A 15510-nucleotide genomic window follows, 5' to 3' on the forward strand; every position below is an offset into this window, starting at 1 on the left:
CCGTGGAAATCGCGGCACCAATCAGACACGTTGGGGCGGGCTTTACACGATGACGATCGCTCTGATTGGTTTTAGGTCTATCCAGTTGCGCCCAGAGGCATTTGAGTGACGTCCGTTGGTGAAGCGCACCAACTTTTAAATGCCGCATTATTATATTCAAATTGCAAACACATGAGGACAGTCTCCATGAAAGACCCACTGGCAGATGAACGTGCTGCTACATTTCTCTCCGAAACGGTAGGAAATTAAATTAGATTTAATAGAGGATTTTAACTGTGACAAGATGATTGACAGGGCAGTTTACGTGACAGGACGCACGCGACAGATCCGTACGATAAAGATGACGAAGTAGTATGTCCCAAAGTTGCCTACTTTTTTGCTACACATTCAAAAGTAAATACATATTCTTCACAAAAAGAGTACATACTTTTATGGCGTGGTGTAACTTAGGCGAATTGGGACGCAGCATATGGCTTTACACGATGACGATCGCTCTGATTGGTTTTTGGAGTTTTAGGTCTATCCAATTGCGCCGAGAGGCATTTGAGCGACGTCCATTGGTGACGCCCCTTTGGAAATGATTTGTCTATGGAGCTTTGCCAGACCATAACTCAGTTACTACTGAGAATGGTCTGGTTTTAACCAGGCTAGGAGATTGGCTGAATGGATTCGAAAACGATAAGACTCACCTGTGTAACTCTGGGGGAGCTGTAAAATGAGCCTATTTCCAAAAAAAGTTGAGTATCCCTTTAACAAAAGCAAAGAAGAAAAAGTGACTGACACTGAACCGAACTTATCATAAATAACGATGGGCTCCGCATTATTTCAGCACCGCTTAAGCCGTTCGCGGGGGCGTTAAACGTCGCCATGGTAACCGTGGCGCGAGTTCGACCAATCAGAAATGTCAGTGTTTTGCTTAGAATTGTGGGTAGTGTAGTATTTCTCCAGAAGATCGCAAATAACAAGGATGTTTCATACCTTGTGGCTTTTATAGGTGCAGAAACTTTCGTTTCACAACCTCGTGGTCAATCTACCGTGGACGGTTTAGACATTATGGCTGAAAATCAATATCCTACGGAGAAAATAAATGGGATTTTGCTGGTCTGTTGGAGGGCGGGGCCTGTTTCAATTGAAACGGGTGAAACATAGGTAAGGCCGCGTCTGCCCCCATTGCATTATTATACATTATATTCAACATTAGGCCTATATATAGCAGTTTAATGTAGTCCTGACACTAAAACTCTGTAAACTTTCATTTTTTGTCACACAGTAAATTTTATTTGGGGTGAACTATCCATAACACAGATTGCCACTGTCCACGACACATATTGTTGCAGTTTTGTATTGAGATATATTGTTACACCCCTACAATATTGCACATGCAGGTTAAAATGACTTGTGTTAAAGTACCACTTTATTGGTATGTGTGTTTTTCATGAGGTGCTCTTTTCACTTAACATTGGTATGACATTTAGCCATGGTAGATGATGACAGCGCTACTGAAACACACATAGCCACGTAATAATAATAATATGACCTCTATAACACTCTCTGATCTTGATTAGCTGATGATTAATAAAGTGCAGCTCATATGCATCTGTTGCTTTCGTTGACTTGAACGTTAAACTTGTATATAAGACACTTGAGGTCAGGAGTAAATCCTGAGCCGGTTTAACTAATCAGATCCACGCATTAAGTGACATTATTTTCTATTTTAGTTTGTTATTGTATCTTTTTTTATGTTATAAGGAAATTTGTATCAATAATGCATTCAGTACACGTGTCAAAAATCACTGTTTATGGTGTTCAAAGCAATGAAACTAGTATTACATTGGTGATCTATTTCTAACTTTCCATCTGTTATGTCATTTTTCTGTGTTATATTTATATTCTAGTATGCATGTATTAATATTCACGCATGTGTGTGAAGCTAATTAAATTACAGTTTCTCAATAAATGAGAAATGATCATTACAATACATTTTCATTGTGTTTTATAAAGAAAAAGATTGTAATTTTAACAGGCCATATTTTGCCCACACTTGATCAATAATAAACTGCATGTACTGGGAGAGAAGTTCCTCTGGGGACTGGTATGATCTCAGCGTGCGTGAGCGTCGCGACACACACTCCTCTTCGGGAAATAACCGTGGATTATGAGCTGTGTTTCCTGATCCTGTGGGACTCACTGCTGGCGTCTCCATGGGAACGGCTCAAGAAGCTCAGGAGTCAGAGCGGGATCGGAGGAACAGCCGAACGCTGATGCATCAGGACCGTGTAGATGGACCTTTACACTATTCGAGAAGGATTGGGGAAAAGACACGTGTATATTTGATGCTCAGGTTATGGTTTATCACATCAGCACATCAGATGCCCGAACACAACTCAGTGTTAAACTATCTCTCACAGCCGTCTGAGAGTTCACGAGTCTCAGCATGAGTGGAAACTATTTCATGCCTACTTTTGTTTCTTTGCTTCCTGCAGGAAGAAGTTAAAGCTAATTCTCAGAGGCACACAAAACACAATGACATCGTCCCTAAAAGCTTATTTTTTTAGGGTCGCTATTATTTTGAAATTATTATATTTTTCTATTTGCTTGTTGAACTTTTGATATTATGCTTTTATTTTGTAATTTTATTTTACTTTGTCTGTATGACACTTTCATTAATGCATTGTTTGTATAATTGTATGTTTTATTGGATCTCATTCTTGTGAAGCGCTTTGAGATGCTACTTTTAAAGATGCTTTAGAAAATAACGTTTATTATTATTGTATATTTTTATTTAAAAGATTGCATAATAAGAGCATACATGTTACGTCACACATAATCTCAGCTTTACTTCTCAAACCAGACATAGAGGAGCAGATGATCCGTGTCAATGGTAAAGCGATAAAGGCCAGGCTACGATTGCACTTGTTTATTCTGTACAGTGTGTGTGTGTGTGTGTGTGTGTGTGTGTGTGTGTGTGTGTGTGTGTGTGTGTGTGTGGTGAAAGAGACATCTTTGAGTCCTGACCCTGCTGAACATCCAACGCCCATCACAGACATCACACACAAAGCACGAGCGCACTATGAATGAAATATTCATTATGTAATGCTACAGCCACACAGGATGGAAAGTCAAGCGATGTTTACCATGTCAGCACCGGTTAAACCATCAAACACAACAGCACAAAACACACACACACACACCCTTCCATGCATCTACCTTCACAGATACTTCACCTTCATCAGAGAGATGCCGAAACTCAGCCACATCATGAGCTAACACACACACACACACACACACACACACATCCATGCATCTACCTTCACAGATACTTCACCTTCATCAGAGAGATGCCGAAACTCAGCCACATCATGAGCTAACACACACACACACACACACACACACACACACATCCATGCATCTACCTTCACAGATACTTCACCTTCATCAGAGAGATGCCGAAACTCAGCCACATTATGAGCTAACACACACACACACACACACACACACACACACACACACACACACACACACACACACACACACACACACACACACACACACACACACACACACACACACAGCTTTATTTTTTCCAAATTCAGTGTTTTCCATTTTAATGGTTTAAGTACATTTTAATAATCAAGAAGCATAGGAATAATCTTATCGAATGAATTCATGAAACTTTGACTTTAAACTTTAAATGTTTTATTTTTAGAGCTGTGAGTTTGTGTGTGAATCTCTGGCGATAGTTTTCAAAACTTTTTTTTTCTCTGAAAGATGACACTTAAGCCCAAAGTGCACTTCGGCTGTCTGCGACGGTCTTTGTTTTAATATGCATCTGGTCATAGAGATTTTTAGGCTTTTATGTCGGGCAGAATTTGACCCAGTTTGTTCGCTGGCGCCCATGGCTGAAATTTGCGGTGTTTCCCACCAACTGGCAACCCGGGGAGTCGACACACCATTGGGTGAATTGGCAGTGGGCGGAGTCACACACACCAAAACAAAAACAGCATGTTTCAAAGCAGAGCAACCGGCTGTAGAAGTGTCTTTCAGAGAAACGAGAGCATGTTTCCTAAATATCTGCAAACATATCATTGTATTTTTATGCTTTAGTACGGTCAAAAAAACACATACGGTAAGAGAGCTCAGCAGAATGATGCATGAAATGAAATCAATCCACGAATGTTTGGTAGGGAGATAAACTACAATAATGCATTCTTAATAAAAAAGAGCTTAAATAGGCAATTTCCTTTTATTTTGAGCTGGAATTTGACAGACGTTTCTTTGTGATGGACTATTCTCCCACAGAGTCTTCTGTTAGATCCAATTATAGACAGAAACTTCTTTTCTTAAACATGCTTCCATGCTGAATCTAAACAACAGGCCCGTCTGCAAACAACCAGCGGAAAGCAGATGACCGAGCAAACAGCCAAAGGCCAGTTGGCAGAGCCTCACACACACACACACACACACACACACACGAGGAACACAGAAACCTTCTCCTCAGGCCGCTGTGCTCCGGACGGACGGGTCCTCGAGGGAGTTGTGCTCGAAGCTGCTGAACGAGGAACACACCTGTACATCTGAGGACACACACACACAACAGCCAGCATCCCGTTTCACCACCGTCAGCTCCAGCAGGAGCACACACACACACACACACACACACACACACACACACACACACACACACGTCACAGAGTGGACATTAGTTCACACGGTCTCTGTTAAAGGCACCATGAAATCAAAACTTATTCAAGACTTCAAGAAATCAAGACTATTCTCTTCTCTGATGACGAGGGCGGAGCAACCTGTCAATCACACGAGATCCACCAATAAGAGTAGGGATGCACCGATACCATTTTATCAGAACCGATCCGATCCGATCCCAAAAAAACCTGAGTGTCGGCCGATACCGATCCCATTTTAGCAGGGTTTTTTTTTTAAATCAATGTATAATTTCTATACCTCTGTTTGCTGAACTGATAATTACTCTTTTGTGTGTTAAACATCCTTATAAAGAAAAAAAACAAATAAAAAAAACTATATGATCATAATCTATGACAAAATACTATAATAAACTAGATTAGTTGAAAATTCAACAGCAAAAGTTACTCTAGAAAAATCATGAGAGCACAATAATTGTATAAAATCTAAACATTTAGTGAGAAAACATTATTTAGTGAACAAATAAAAGTGAATAAGTGTAGCTCTAAATCTGTTCAAACTCTTTGCTCTTTGTATTGTTGTAAAATAAATTCATGAAAAACAAGTAAATATATTTACTATTCAATTAAAAGACATTTCTTTTAAATGTTTAGCGCAGCTGTTTAACGAGGCAGCAACATATGATAGACAGGACAGAACTAGAAAGGCTATTAATAATCTTTCATTGAAATGAAGTTAATAAACTCCAAGACTAGAGCTTTATATTTTGGATTTGTACTAAACAAGTAAGCTATAAACACTAAAGTTTAGCTAACTGATCTTAAGTGTCCCGTTGTGCCTGTATTCACGCTACTATAATACTCACTCATAGGCCTAAGCGTAGCCTATGATCCACTGATAACGGTGTCTGTGAGGATGTGTGGTTATCGGCTGAGGCTATACTTGTGTGAATTATAAGTCAATGTTTTGTAGCATATCAGGAATATAACATACATCTCATTCTTGTAATTCAGTTGTACTGCATCATATCAGCATCAGCCACTGATAAACCTGTGGTTTGGTCATGTGACACTGCAGTGTTTACCAGCTTTGATCATCCAATTATATGTCGACTATTAAAAAGAACAGCTAAGTTATTTCTTAACATTAGTTAACAAATAAAACACGAATGATTTTTATTTTTTTACTGTGTTGTTATAGTTATTATTTTAGAATTATGAGAAAACTTGATGAGAAATATACTTTGTTTTAATAAATAAATAGAACAACAATAATAATAATAGTTGCATTGTTAATGTTAATGGTTGTTTTATTGATGGTTTAAGTAATGTATATTTATTGAAGCTGAAAATTGTGTCAACATTAAGGGTGTGAAACATGTACATCTGCACGCCTGGTTTAAACGCAGCAAACACAGAACACACACTGTGTGACACGAGCTGGTTAAAGTAGATAGCCTAGGCAATTTTCAGAGCGTCTAGCGATAGCAAGCTAGCTTTAAAAGCATTAGATCCCTCCCTTCCTCCAGAGCGTCTCCAAAGTGTCATGAGAGACGGTGTTAAACTACCTCATGTCTCAAAGCACACAACATTACAGTAATAATGAACGGCCCGAACTCTAGTGTTGTTTTTTAGCTGTCTGTTTTAATTTTAGTTTTAGTCTAGTCTTTGTGTCAAGCTGTCATTTTAGTTTTTATATTAGTTTTAGTCACGTTCATACTCTTTTTAGTCTAGTCAAGTTCCAGTCGACTAAACGTCTGAGCATTTTAGTCTTATTTTAGTCAGAATTATCCATGACTATTTTCGTCTAGTTTTAGTCGATGAAAACTGATGACATTTAGTCTAGTTTTAGTCAATGAAAATTGTATTTTAGTCTCTTTTTAGTAACGCAATTCTATGTAACCCAGTCAGTATAGTGAACCACTATATGGAAAAATAGCAAAAATAGCGAACAGAAAAGTAACACTCGTCTCATTCGTGGAGGTTGAAAAACAAGTTCTTTGTGACATCCAAGATTTAGGCTATTAAAATTTAACTGCAAAAGAAAAGGCTCATGAGAGTTGGCTGTTTTTCTCAATTTTAAGTTTTAAATTTAATATGTTTGCGATTTTAATATAACTACATGGCTAAATATTTTACCACTTGCTTATAAATCTAGATAGAAGTAGTGCATTGAATAATACGTTGTTTAAATTGTGATTAAAAGTGAATTACGTATATTAAAGAGTGTATATGTGTACAAAGAGAATCGCAATGCTGACAAAACATTTTTTTTTTAAATAAAAGTATTTGATAACTTCTGGATTTGAAATACAAATAGAGAGTATGTGTTTGTGGTGCAGCCGTGGATCAGTTACGCACTGCAAACGCAGCACATGTGAAAGCACTATAGCGCGTGCTGCTCCTGCACTGCACACACACTGCACACGGAGAGTGTGTGAAAGCACTATAGCGCGTGCTGATCCTGCACTGCACACACACTGCACACGGAGTGTGTGTGAAAGCACTATAGCGCGTGCTGCTCCTGCACTGCATACACACTGCACACGGAGAGTGTGTGAAAGCACTATAGTGTGTGAAAGCACTATAGTGCGTGCTGCTCCTGCACTGCACACACACTGCACACGGAGTGTGTGTGAAAGCACTATAGCGCGTGCTGCTCCTGCACTGCACACACACTGCACACGGAGTGTGTGTGAAAGCACTATAGCGCGTGCTGCTCCTGCACTGCACACACACTGCACACGGAGAGTGTGAAAGCACTATAGCGCGTGCTGATCCTGCACTGCACACACACTGCACACGGAGTGTGTGTGAAAGCACTATAGCGCGTGCTGCTCCTGCACCGCATACACCCTGCACACGGAGTGTGTGTGAAAGCACTATAGCGCGTGCTGCTCCTGCACTGCACACACACTGCACACGGAGTGTGTGTGAAAGCACTATAGCGCGTGCTGCTCCTGCACTGCACACACACTGCACACGGAGAGTGTGAAAGCACTATAGCGCGTGCTGATCCTGCACTGCATACACACTGCACACGGAGTGTGTGAAAGCACTATAGCGCGTGCTGCTCCTGCACTGCACACACACTGCACACGGAGAGTGTGTGAAAGCACTATAGCGCGTGCTGCTCCTGCACTGCACACACACTGCACACGGAGTGTGTGTGAAAGCACTATAGCGCGTGCTGATCCTGCACTGCACACACACTGCACACGGAGAGTGTGTGAAAGCACTATAGCGCGTGCTGATCCTGCACCGCATACACCCTGCACACGGAGAGTGTGTGAAAGCACTATAGCGCGTGCTGATCCTGCACTGCATACACACTGCACACGGAGTGTGTGAAAGCACTATAGCGCGTGCTGCTCCTGCACTGCACACACACTGCACACGGAGAGTGTGTGAAAGCACTATAGCGCGTGCTGCTCCTGCACCGCACACACACTGCACACGGAGAGTGTGTGAAAGCACTATAGCGCGTGCTGCTCCTGCACTGCACACACACTGCACACGGAGAGTGTGTGAAAGCACTATAGCGCGTGCTGCTCCTGCACTGCACACACACTGCACACGGAGAGTGTGTGAAAGCACTATAGCGCGTGCTGCTCCTGCACCGCATACACCCTGCACACGGAGAGTGTGTGAAAGCACTATAGCGCGTGCTGATCCTGCACTGCATACACACTGCACACGGAGTGTGTGAAAGCACTATAGCGCGTGCTGCTCCTGCACTGCACACACACTGCACACGGAGAGTGTGTGAAAGCACTATAGCGCGTGCTGCTCCTGCACCGCACACACACTGCACACGGAGAGTGTGTGAAAGCACTATAGCGCGTGCTGCTCCTGCACTACACACACACTGCACACGGAGAGTGTGAAAGCACTATAGCGTGTGCTGCTCCTGCACTGCACACACACTGCACACGGAGAGTGTGTGAAAGCACTATAGCGCGTGCTGCTCCTGCACCGCATACACACTGCACACGGAGAGTGTGAAAGCACTATAGCGTGTGCTGCTCCTACACTGCACACACACTGCACACGGAGAGTGTGTGAAAGCACTATAGCGCGTGCTGATCCTGCACTGCATACACACTGCACACGGAGTGTGTGAAAGCACTATAGCGCGTGCTGCTCCTGCACTGCACACACACTGCACACGGAGAGTGTGTGAAAGCACTATAGCGCGTGCTGATCCTGCACTGCACACACACTGCACACGGAGAGTGTGTGAAAGCACTATAGCGCGTGCTGCTCCTGCACTGCACACACACTGCACACTAGTGTTGTCACGATACCAAAATTATTGTTTCGATACCGATACCAAGTCAAGTATTGCGATTTCGATACTTTTTCGATACTTTTCCTGAAAAGGGAGAAACACTCTCAAATATCACTGCTGTGCTTTATTTTAAAACCGGGACAACATTCTAATCATATAACACACTAATAAATGAACATATGAACAGCAGATATATTAAACATTTGAACAAAATATGAAATATGAAATATAAAAAATAAATTAGAGCAATGACATTCAAGGAAAAAAAAAAAGATAAATTTAGCAGCATTATCTCATTTATCATAAGAAACATAAGAGCTTTATCTTGATTCTGAACTTTGAATAAAAATATGAACAGCGATTATATTAAACAATGTTTAATATTGGTAACATATGATAAGCCTCATTGGTGATATATTTGACGTGGGGAGAGAGTTGTGGAAGGCCTATACTTCATGTTAAACATAAATATATAGCAGCAAAGACAACAATAGGCTACAGAATAATTCGTTCTGTATTGAGAGGTGCAATATTTGAAAATCGATAATATTTTTTTAAATTACATTTATATTGTATTTATGTCAAAACTTTCAAACATCAAAATGTCATTTATTAATATGTATTCGTGTCAAAATGACATAGAAACATCTTTTCCTATTCTATTTTGCCTGGAAACGCTTCCAACAGGCTTGCGTGTCGCGTGAAAAATAGGCCTCGGTTCGATTTATAGCATACACGCGTTTTCCGCGCGTCTCGAGCTGCGCCCAGACGCGTGTGTCACGCAGGCAGTTAACATGGGAGCCGAAATAAAAACGGACACGACACGCAGCCAGTGTGTCTCCGGCCTTACAAATCTGGAACGTGGTCATTCTTAGAAGTATGATACTAATAAATTAAGGAATCGTGACGTTTTTCATTTCCTATTTACTTTTGAAGTATCGGTGCACCGTGCAACAGAGCAAGGTAGGCAACGTACTTCCATATGTCACTCCTCGCGTCATCTTTTTCTACGAGTCGTGGACCACTTGTCCTCGCACATGCAGCCATCTCGCTGTAGTGTTTTGTCACATGACACTGACAGCGGCAGGTTCTTTGCTGCGTGCGTCAGGAAAAAAACACAGACGTCCATAGGGAGGCGTTTAAAAAAAAAAAAAATTTAAGTATCGATACTGATAAATTTAGGTATCGTGACGTTTTTAATTTCCGAGTATCGCGATACTTTTGAAGTATCGGTACACCGTGCAACACTACTGCACACGGAGTGTGTGTGAAAGCACTATAGCGCGTGCTGCTCCTGCACTGCACACACACTGCACACGGAGAGTGTGAAAGCACTATAGCGCGTGCTGATCCTGCACTGCATACACACTGCACACGGAGAGTGTGTGAAAGCACTATAGCGCGTGCTGCTCCTGCACTGCACACACACTGCACACGGAGAGTGTGTGAAAGCACTATAGCGCGTGCTGCTCCTGCACTGCACACACACTGCACACGGAGTGTGTGAAAGCACTATAGTGCGTGCTGCTCCTGCACTGCACACACACTGCACACGGAGAGTGTGTGAAAGCACTATAGCGCGTGCTGCTCCTGCACTGCACACACACTGCACACGGAGTGTGTGTGAAAGCACTATAGCGCGTGCTGATCCTGCACTGCATACACACTGCACACGGAGTGTGTGTGAAAGCACTATAGCGCGTGCTGATCCTGCACTGCACACACACTGCACACGGAGTGTGTGAAAGCACTATAGCGCGTGCTGCTCCTGCACTGCACACACACTGCACACGGAGAGTGTGTGAAAGCACTATAGCGCGTGCTGCTCCTGCACTGCATACACACTGCACACGGAGAGTGTGTGAAAGCACTATAGCGCGTGCTGCTCCTGCACTGCATACACACTGCACACGGAGAGTGTGTGAAAGCACTATAGCGCGTGCTGCTCCTGCACTGCACACACTGCACACGGAGAGTGTGTGAAAGCACTATAGCGCGTGCTGCTCCTGCACTGCACACACTGCACACGGAGAGTGTGTGAAAGCACTATAGCGCGTGCTGCTCCTGCACCGCATACACACTGCACACGGAGAGTGTGTGAAACGGGCGTCAGACTTAACGTTGTTTGTTGCCGTTTACGCTAACTCACCGCAGCTGCATCTTCTAATAATGCCGTGAGTGGGGCTTGAGGGAGTGACATCGCCTGCGTCTGCGCAGTGTGTCCTGATGCAGCTCCTGAAGAGAGACACGGGAAACAGAAATACTGCAAAATAATAATAATGCGACTAAACGAGACGAAATAACGTCATAACATTTCGTCTCGTCTCGTCTCGTTTTGGTCAACGAAAATGAAGAGACATTTTAGCATATTTTTTTTTTGTAAACCACATTTAGTCTCGTTTTTATTCGTCAACAATATTGCATTATACATTTAATTATAGTTATCGTCACATGACCAGCATTTACGTTGCATCTCGTCTCGTCTCGTCACGTGATAAAGGTTTGTTGACAACGATATTTAGTCATAATTTTGGTTGACGAAAGCAACACTACCTAACTCTGAAACACACTGATGACCGCGATGTCTGCGTGAGCAGGTGCGGGCGGGGATGTATGAAAATACATATGTTGACAGGCAGGTAGGACATCCTATCACTGCATTCGGACCGAATCCAATGATTGGACGAACATTTTATGGTCCTACGCCTTCCTCATACACACACACACACACACACACGCGCGCGCGCGCGCGCATTTAGACCACTTAACTTAGTGATTGATTGCTGTCAGGATTTGAAGACACTTTCAACCAGCATAACAAAAAACTATTTCTTAAACAAATCACTTACCCTGCCAATATACAGAACAAGTTCCCAAATACTACACAATCCCTCAAAAGCTGACGTAGATCAGACCACACGAATACCAAACACAACTCAACAGCAATATTAGGTTACCAGCAGCTGCTTAACAAACTTCCACAAAAACTTCTTCAAAGCTGTGTAATGCCTAGCTAGGCAGCACGGTGGCGCGCACGTACATGACGCCCACCTCACTAGGTTTGAGACACAGCCCTAGGATACAGTTGCCATAAATAGTGCACACTGCTCTGGGTAATAAATGAATGCGTTCATGCGATCCCTCACCTCGCTCCTAGAAACTCCGTTTGCTCTTCTTTTGCTCTCAGCACGGCTTCAGTATTGCTGGTGTAAGCGGTTAACACGACACCCTGCTCGTCCTGCTGTCGACTCATCTTCAGTGCCACATTATTAGGGAAGTTTCGGTGTAACTTCGGACGAACTGCGGCCGCTCGACTCTCCCCTGACAACATGAATAATCAGAGTCATGAAGCTCCGCCCCCTGGGCGGCGACACGACCAATCCTGGCGTGGTGAAGACTCGTCTAATGAATATTAATCACGTTATGTCACGCTTACCCACCTGATTGGCTGAAATGCATACGTTGTTACTGTTTATTATGGTGAAAGCTTGACTCATGAATATTAATAGCTTATGTACACATAAAAGATACGAGACTCATGTTGTACTGCTCTAAAAAAAACGATTAAACGTTTTAAATTAGACAGTAAACTTCAGTCAGTCCCTCAGAGATTAAATCATGTTTATATACTGTTGCACAGCGGCATCTATTGATCCCCAGTGATTTACCTCAGCTCGCATCTCAGCTGATGTGTATTAATTTAATTACCTTAGTTCCGTTAATTAATAATGGCACCTCATATCTATCGGTCAGGAAAAATACCTAAAAGCTTAGTGTATTATTCTGTCACGTAGGCCTATAAAGCTATGTTGAGATCAAAAATCCTTCAGTTGATCAGTGATATTTTCCACTACATCGATGTCTGACTCTGACTGATCTAACTCCCGTTGCTCGTGTTTTCCTGCTGTTCTAATTAGTTTTAGCAGTCCATCTTCTGGATCTATTTTGATCAGAAACACCATCAGCTTTACTCGTGGATATGGAAAATGAAAATATGCTTGACTGCGTTATTGACATTTTGGCGATATGAACTAATTTACAGTAGGCCTAGTCAACATTTGAAGTGGATCAACAAAAGTTCTTCTAAGTTGTTCTAAGAGTAAAACGGTTATTGTTCAGAATTCATTTATAACTTTGATGAAAGGTTTTGATCCACTTCAAATGTTGACTAGGCCTACTGTATATTAGAATAATTCATCAGGTATAACTCTCTCCAAACTTAATGCTACTGTCTAAACTTTACGTTTTACTGCATGCAAAACAATAAGCAGTAAGCACTAACCAATGGTAGTGATTTTGAACTGAAAGCTGACCAAAATATATAATATATAATAATTTGGCGGGGGTCGAAATTCGGCACAACACCGGAACGCAAAAATCCCAAATCTGACATTTTCCGGCTCAAATTCAGCACTGTCTGTACGCGAGTCTGGCTCCGGTGGAGGAGTGACCTCTGACCCGACGCCTGTCGAGTGACCTCTGACCTGATGCCTGACGAGTGACCTCTTACCCGAGGCGTGACGATTGACCTCTGACCTGACGAGTGTCCTCTGACCCGAAGCCTGACGAGTGACCTCTGACCCGACTAGTGATTAGTGACCTCTGACCCGACGCGTGACGAGTGACCTCTGACCTGACGAGTGACCTCTGACCCGACTAGTGATTAGTGACCTCTGACCCGACGTCTGATTAGTGACCTCTGACCCGACGCGTGACGAGTGAACTCTGACCCGAAGCCTGGCGAGTGACCTTTGACCTGACGTGTGGTTAGTGACCTCTGACCCGATGCGTGGCGAGTGACCTCTGACCCGACACACAATGTAGGAGTAGCGAAAGCTCAGGTGAGAGTCGACGCCTCTTGCGTTTCAAACAAATAGAGCTGGGCAACAAACTCTTATTATTATAGTTTATTAGATTATAGTTTTTTAAAGTTATAAATATGGATATCTTTCTTCCACAAACGCATGGCTTCGCTTCAGAAGGCCTCTATTAACCCCCTGGAGTCGTATGGATTACTTTTATGATGGACAGATGGATGGATGGATGCACTTTTTTAGGCTTCAAAATCTAAAGTAATATTGACTCCCATTATAAAGCTTGGAAGAGCCAGGACATTGTCTAATATAACTCTGATTGTGTTCGTCTGAAGGAAGAATGTCATATACACCTAGGATGGCTTCAGGGTGAGTAAATCATGGGATCATTATCATTTTTGGATGAACTAACCCTTAAAAATGGTTTCGATCTCAGACACACCCATTTAGGGATTTTCCAGTCAGAAATATACTTTTGCTGATGTCATTGTTGTACAAAGAGCAGAGCCTATCAGAAGATTCGGTGACCCAATACAAGCCTAAAGCTGAGACATGTGCTCGTTTTGCTCCATTTGCCTGTAATTTGCCTTTTGTGTGTCAACAACAAAGTGCCCCACGGTCAAGATTAAATAACATCCTCCTTCCTGATGACATATTAAACTGTGACATATTATACCCAAAAATTCGTCATACAGTGACTACCAGTAAAATCTATAAAAATTCAGAATTTTTTTTTTTACACTTTGATCTGACCCTTTTTTGCTTAAAGGGCTGGTATAATGCCCTTTCCACAAGATGTCAAATAATTATTTGATGTCCCCAGAGTGTGTGTGTGAAGTTTTAGCTCAAAATACCCCACAGATATTTTGATATAGCATGTTAAAATTGTCACTTTTTGAGAGTCAGCAAAAACGCACCGTTTTTTTGTCTGTCCCTTTAAATGCAAATACGCTGCAGTTCCCGGCGCAGAGGGCGGAGCTACAACAGTTTGTGTGTGTGTGTGTGTGTTTGTGTGCGTGTTTGTGTGTGTGTGTGTGTGTGTGTGTGTGTGTGTGTGTGTGTGTGTGTGTGTGTGTGTGTGTGTGTGTGTGTGTGTGTGTGTGTGTGTGTGTGTGTGTGTGTGTGTGTGTGTGTGTGTGTGTGTGTGTGTGTGTGTGTGTGTGTGTTTGTGTGTGTGTGAGCAGCTCCGATTACCTCACAGACATGCACTGAAAATCTCAAAATCTTTTAGTCTTTTATGTTCAAACCGGAGTCAATGATGGAGAGACTCAAGAAGAAGTGACAACATGTAGAAGCAACAGAACATTTCTGAATGGTTAGTTGATGAATTTATGTATCTTATGTGTAGTTATCTTCTAGTCATTGATTAGCATATTCTGTTCTGATCATCTATAAATCGTGTTCAGGGGGCGGGGTTTATGTAAATTCTAGGGTTGGTGATGGCTGTGTTTGGGCCGAGCTGAGAGTGGAGGAACACAGGTACACTGAGGACATTATTTATTCAGTTCAGTTCCTAAACGCTCTTCAGAACACAATCGCACGTTTCCATTACCATCATCAGAGCCGTTTGTTCAGCATGAGCGTCTGCAAGCTGCTGGAGTTGTGATGTCTGAGTGTACGGGCCAGTCAAAACAGAAGCACATGTTTGTTTTCATAGCTGTTATCAGACCCATACACAATATTAATGAGAACCGCAGAAAACACAAACATGGATTTTGCATTGTCTCATGTGGTATTATCACTGTGT

The 15510-nt window shown here is 42.5% G+C and overlaps 1 protein-coding gene and 1 long non-coding RNA gene across 2 annotated transcripts in view; both read right to left on the bottom strand.

The window, feature by feature from the left end:
• Positions 1–12288, bottom strand: part of arhgap18 (Rho GTPase activating protein 18) — a 40050-nt gene extending 27762 nt beyond the window's left edge. The window contains 1 exon segment of the mRNA XM_082147723.1: positions 12096–12288. Within this exon segment, the coding sequence (XP_082003849.1) occupies positions 12096–12280 (185 nt within the window). The 5' untranslated portion in view covers positions 12281–12288.
• LOC309482593 overlaps positions 1–15510 on the bottom strand; it is a 141527-nt gene that overhangs the window by 123957 nt on the left and 2060 nt on the right. The window lies entirely within an intron of this gene.

This window comes from Leuciscus leuciscus (genome assembly GCF_965113295.1).
Source record: "Leuciscus leuciscus genome assembly, chromosome: 19".
Lineage (NCBI taxonomy): Eukaryota > Metazoa > Chordata > Actinopteri > Cypriniformes > Leuciscidae > Leuciscus > Leuciscus leuciscus.